Source organism: Belonocnema kinseyi, chromosome 6 (genome assembly GCF_010883055.1).
Source record: "Belonocnema kinseyi isolate 2016_QV_RU_SX_M_011 chromosome 6, B_treatae_v1, whole genome shotgun sequence".
NCBI lineage: Eukaryota > Metazoa > Arthropoda > Insecta > Hymenoptera > Cynipidae > Belonocnema > Belonocnema kinseyi.
The window spans coordinates 29,432,951-29,439,107 of NC_046662.1; the positions used below are offsets into that span (position 1 = coordinate 29,432,951).

Genomic DNA, 6,157 nt, shown 5'->3' on the forward strand with positions numbered 1-6,157 from the left:
AATAGTTCATTAAATTTTACAAAACCAATTGTTTTAATTATTGTTTATAACTAACTTAATCTGTAATAATGCCAGATATTTGCGCTTTTTGAAAAAAAAATTTTGTCAACTTTTCACTTAGTGAGATAATAATTAACGCAATTTGAACAAATATTTATTTAAACAATTCATTATTGTTTATAAATATCTTCTCTTAGATAAGTGCTAGAAAGTGATGGTTTTTTTCTCAAATGTTTAACTTTGATTTTCCTTATTAGTTATGAACAAATAGTAAAGAAATATTTGGAAGGAATTCTATTTTAAACAATCTCGTTCTTTACTGTTCCTGAGAAATTTTTTATATTCTCTGGCCGTTATAAATTTTTCTTAAAAAAAAAAGATGAATTTTCAACTAAAAGACATACAATTTCAACCTTCAATTGAATATTCATATTTACGGTTAAAAAAGTAATGTTTAGGCATAAAAAACGTATTAAAAAAAACAGTTAAAATTTTAACCAAAGAAATAAAAAGTCAACGAGGATACATTTTTCACTATTATTATTAATATCTTACCAAAAAGATGAATTTTTAACAAAATGCGCACATTTTCAAATAAGGAGGATAAATTTTCTATCCAGCACGAAAAAATTAAATTTTTATAGTTACAAAAATTAATTTTTAACATAAAAAACAAGAATGTTTTCAACAAGATATTTGAATTTTGAACCAAATAAATGAATTGTCAACAAAATACATAAACTCTTAACTAAAAAAGATAATTTTTTCATTAAAAGAGATCAATTTCCAATAAAAAAATAAAATGGTTGCATTTTTTATTGAAAACTTCAATTTTCAACTAGAATTGTAAAATGAAAACTAAGAAAAAAAAAGAGATTTCAGCATGAAGATGTTTTAAAACACAAGGGACGAGTATTTACAAGATTCGTAAGTTTTCAACTAAAGAAGATAAATTTTCAACCTCACTCAGAGTTACAAAATTTTGAGTTTAAAAAATTAAATGTTAACAAAAAAAAAATTAAATTTTTATCCAAATTGTTGAATTTTAGACTTTTAGCTTATATTTTCAGTTAAAGTAATTAATTTTTAACAACAAAACAAGAAATTGTGGTAAGATAGTTAAATTGTTAACCAAAGAAAATAATTTTCGACCAAATAAATGGATTTTCAACTGAAAAAGATAATTTTTTAATCAAAAAAGATAAATTTTCAACAAGTAATCAAATGGTTACATTTTTATTTAAAAACTTAATTTCCTGTTAAAAATAGGAAAGTTAAATTTTTAGTTAAGACAAAAATTTTCATTTAATTGAAAAATAAGGTTAAAAAAATAAGTTGAATTATCGACCAAAAGTACGAGCTTACAATAAAATATATAAATTTTCAAGTAAATTGTTGAATTTTTAATCAAAAGAATTTCTCCGAAGTTGTACCTTAACTTCAAAACATTTTGTGACTAAGAAAATTGTCGAGAAATAAACTGAAATTGATAGGAAGTAACCTTTGAGATCTTATCTCTAATTTAAGCCAGCAAAAATTCAAAAATATTTACAGGTTCTCATGATATGATAGATAAGATATGATGAATAAGTGTCAATAAAAAAATTAATTTTTCATCAAGAAGTTCAATATTCTACTACAAAAGACGAATTTTCCACAAAATGCATGTATTTTGAACCAAATAGTTAATTTTTTAACTAAAGAAAATGAATTTGCATAAAAAATGGATTAGGTACATTTTCAACAACAACAAATATAATTTTTAATCAAAAAAAGAAGAATTTTCGATTAAATATTTGAATTTCCAACAAAATACATAACTTTTAATTAAATAAGGTAAATTTTCAGCAACAAGAAAAACGTACTTATCAAACAAAATTGTTACATTTTATGCCAAAGGAATTAATTTTCAACTATAATGATGGATCTTCAATAAAGAAAGTGAATTTTGAACCAAGTAGTTGAATTTTCGACCAAAAAGATGATTGTCAACCAAAAATGAAATACTTACATTTTCAGTTAAAAAAGTTCAATTTAAAAATCAAAAAAGAATTTGTGGTAAGATAGATGAATTTTTAACAATCAAAAAAAAAAATAATTCTGGACAAAATATTAAAATTTTGAACAAAAATCATGAATTTTAAATTAAAAAGGATAAATTTACAACCGTAAAAAAACTTCAATTTCAACTAAAATAATGAATCTTCAAAAAAATAAATTTTTAACAAAGATAATAATTTTCAACAAAATAGATGAATTTTCAATTAGGAAAGACAACATTTCAACAAAAACTGTAATAGTTAAATGTTCATTTCAAAAATTAATTTTCAATTGTAAAAATCAATTTTCAACCAAAAATGGAATAGTTGAATTTTTCGTTAAAAAATTAATTTTCATACAAAAAAATTCATTTTTAACGAAAAATGTAAGAATTGATATTCCAAACAAAAGATATTGAAATTTGGAATAAAAAATAGTTGAATTCAACTACAGAAGACAAATTTCCAAAAAGATAATAGAAAATCCGCGCTTAAAAAAGATTAGTTTTTATCCAAGCAGTTGTATTTTTAGACAAAAATATGACATTTTTTTCGACAACAGAAGACTTTTCAAACCAAAAAGACGAATTTTCAACCAAGAAAGATTTTTTGTTAACGAAAAAAATATCATCCAAGGTGCGGAATTGTTTTGCCAAAAAGATTAATTATCTACAAAAAATTGAATTTTTGAACCAAAAACGTGAGTTTTTAACAAAGAAGTTACTTTGTGAACAAATAATTGATTTTTTCACCAAAAAGAAGAAATTCTTTGTTTTTAACAAAATTTATGAATTTGGAACAAAATTATAAGGTTGTATGTTCATTCCCTAAATTTATAAATTATACAAATACCTTTTTGGAAACCAAAACTTTTATTTACATAATTGAGTACAATCTATAAAGTATGTTAATTATTTTATTTATTCTGAAAATCTTAGAACTGTGAATGCAGCAATCTGTATTGAATTCTTACAGAGATTTCCGAGAGTTCCGACAGTTCCGAGATTTCCAAGAGTTCCGAAAGTTCCCAGATTTTCGAGAGTTCCGAGATTTCCGACCCTGCTCGCGATCAAAACTCACGTGGGATTCTCATCCGATCGGTTAACCTCGGCATGTTTCAGAATCAGTCGGCTGTCAATCTCTGTCTAAGATTAGCCAAATATTTCCAAGATTTATTCTCGCATGCTAGTTTGCTGAGATTTCCGAGAATTAGAATTGTTTAGAAAATGTTATAGAAACTGTACGGAAGAGTCCTGCTATATTATTTTTAGTTTATAATTTACGGATATATTCATTGGGCTGATAAAAAAGGCAAAATCGCAATAAGATTTATATTTATCACTCTAAAACAACATCATAATCATTTACATACCGCGATTATGTTTTCAATACAAATAAGTGATTTATCACAGTAATGAGCGTCAATGTTTTTCAAGGATACAATATTTAATCCTGATTATTTATCAAAGTTCTTGGAACAACATTTATTTACTTTTAGATTTAAATAAAAACAGGTATTTTTATCGAAGAAAATTTATTTTATCTCCTTTAACGTGACTCTAGATGTTAAACTATAATAAATTAGCTAATTAAATTGCTAACTAATTTTATTTTTTATGCTTATTTCTTAAATTTTTTATTTATTTTATTCTTAAAATAAATGTTTCAGAACGGGTTCTAGAAACAAAAACAGGTTTCTGGTCATTCGCGAGTTACGAAACATTTTTCCGAGTCATAAAAATGTAAAACTTTCCTTCCTGCAAAAATGTTCAATTTAAATATTGAATACTTAACTACAAAATAAAATTATTTAAACATTAGAATATGTAAATGCAAATCATTTTAAATTAGAATTATATCATTTTTTATTCTAAGGGATTTTGAAGGTTTATACTAAGATATTTTAATAAATTTTCTAGGATTTTAATGGAGGAGACATTTTGAAGGATTCCAAAATTTTAAAAATGTTTTTAAAAGTTTTGAATAGATTTCAAGAATCTCAAAGGTAATAACGAAATATTAAAGGTATTCCATTTAATTTTAAATAATTGAATAGGTTTTATGAATAAAATATAAGATCTGTGTATAAAAAAAAACATTCACTGAACTTTAAATTTTGTAAATCTTCAAAGATATCTTCAAAAATTTAACAATTTCAAACATCGTTTAAAATTGAAGTCTGCTTAAATTAGAATCATTTTTCTCAATGAAAAAGAAAAAAGTGAAGGTAAATCAAAATTGTATATTTTTTTATTTAAAATTAATATTTTCAACTAAAAACTTAACTGCTCTAGTTGAAAGATGAAAGTTTAACGATTTTATTGAAATACATTTTTTACTGCAAATGTGGTTATTCCATTTTTGGCTAAAAATTTAGCCTTGCAATTTGAATCTTTTTAACTTTAAAATTCAACTATTGGTTAAAAATATAACTATTTTGATAAAAATTGAACCATTTTATTAAAAATGATTGAAACTGATCAATTTTCTTTTTGGATAGAAAATTCGTCATTTTGTCAAAAACTAAAGATTTTTCTTAAAAAATCGTCTTTTTGGGAAGAAAATTTTTTTCTTCATGTTGAAAATGATTATTTTTGGTTGAAATTCTTCTTTTCTTTGGTTGAAAATTGATTTCTTTAACTATTTTGTTGAAAACTCATTTTTGTATTTCGAAAATCCCATAGTTTTGTTAAAAATTCGTCCTTTTGGGACAGAAAATGTATTCTTTTGTATTGAAAATTAATATTTTTTGTTAAAAATTCATTTATGTAGGTTGAAAATTTAGCAATTTGATTGAAAATTCAATTTTTTGTTAAAAATTCAACCATTTTGTAAACAAATATTTTTTATTAAAAACTAAACATTGTTGTTCAAAATTAGTCTTTTTGAGAAGACAATTTCTTTTTTCATGTTGAAAATAACTATTTTTGGTTCAAATTGTTCTTTTTTTTTTGTTGACAATTTAATTATGTGTATGAAAATGTAATTATTTGGTTGAAAAACTCTTTTATGTAGGTCGAAAATTCCATAGTTTTGTTAAAAATTCGTTTATGCAGGTTAAAAATGTAACTATTTTGTTCAAATTTCTTTCTTTTATGTTGAAAATTAATATTTTTGGTTCAAATTCTTCTTTTTCGGCATGAAATTTAATTATGTATTTGAAAATTTAACTATTTTGTTAAAAACTCATCTTTGTAGGTCGAAAAATCCATGTTTTTGTTAAAAATTCGTCCTTTTGTACAAAAAATTCCCTCTTTTGGATTGAAAATTAATATTTTTAGTCAAAAATCCTGTTTTGATGGTTCAAAATCTATTGATCTGGTTGAAAATTAAACTATAATTTAAAAAATTCGTTTTTATAGATCCAAAATTAAACAATTTTTTTTAATTCGTTCTTTTGGATTGAAAATGAATATTTTGGTGAAAAATTCATCTTGTATGTTAAAAATTCTACTATTTTGTTTAAAATGCATGCATGTAAACTTTTAAAGAATATACTAATAAAAGCACACTCAGAAAACGATTTGGTTGAATAACTAATATTTTTGTTGGTTCAACCATAGAATATAGTTATTATATGTAGAAAAAAAATTTGGTTGACCTAATTAAATTTTTCGGTTGCCTTAATGAAATCTTTTGGTAGATAAAGTATTTCGTTAATTGAACACAACAATTTTTTTGGGCTTTTCAAAAAATAAATATAAATGAGATGATTGAACAATTTATTTCCAAAAAATACTTACCGAAGGAAAGGACGAATTCAAATGGGCCGCCATGAATTACGTTAATTAACTAATTATATAACTGTAGTAAAATTAAGAAAAATTGTCCATGAACCTCGCGTTTAGTTCAAAGTTTTAATGCCAACTAAGTGATATTATGCGTATGTGCACTTAAACTATGCATTGAAAGCTGCACATGAATGGGGGAAACTTCGATTTTACGCAAACTCATCACGAGACATAATCGAACGTCAAACGAGAAATCACGTAATCAATTTCGAATAATGAACTCAGAAAAATCTTTCTTGAACAAAAAAACCGCTTTTTTTAAATTTATACATACAAATTTGGTTAAAGTAAACAAATTTTGGTTGATCCAACAAAAGATTTGGTTGG

The 6,157-nt window shown here is 23.6% G+C and overlaps 1 protein-coding gene across 1 annotated transcript in view; it reads right to left on the bottom strand.

Moving 5' to 3' along the window:
• Window positions 1-5,897, bottom strand: part of LOC117174274 (5-aminolevulinate synthase, erythroid-specific, mitochondrial) — a 32,536-nt gene extending 26,639 nt beyond the window's left edge. Inside the window, exon 1 of the mRNA XM_033363193.1 lies at window positions 5,783-5,897. Within this exon, the coding sequence (XP_033219084.1) occupies window positions 5,783-5,815 (33 nt within the window). The 5' untranslated portion in view covers window positions 5,816-5,897. The remainder of the gene's footprint in view (window positions 1-5,782) is intronic.
• Window positions 5,898-6,157: the final 260 nt, after the last annotated feature.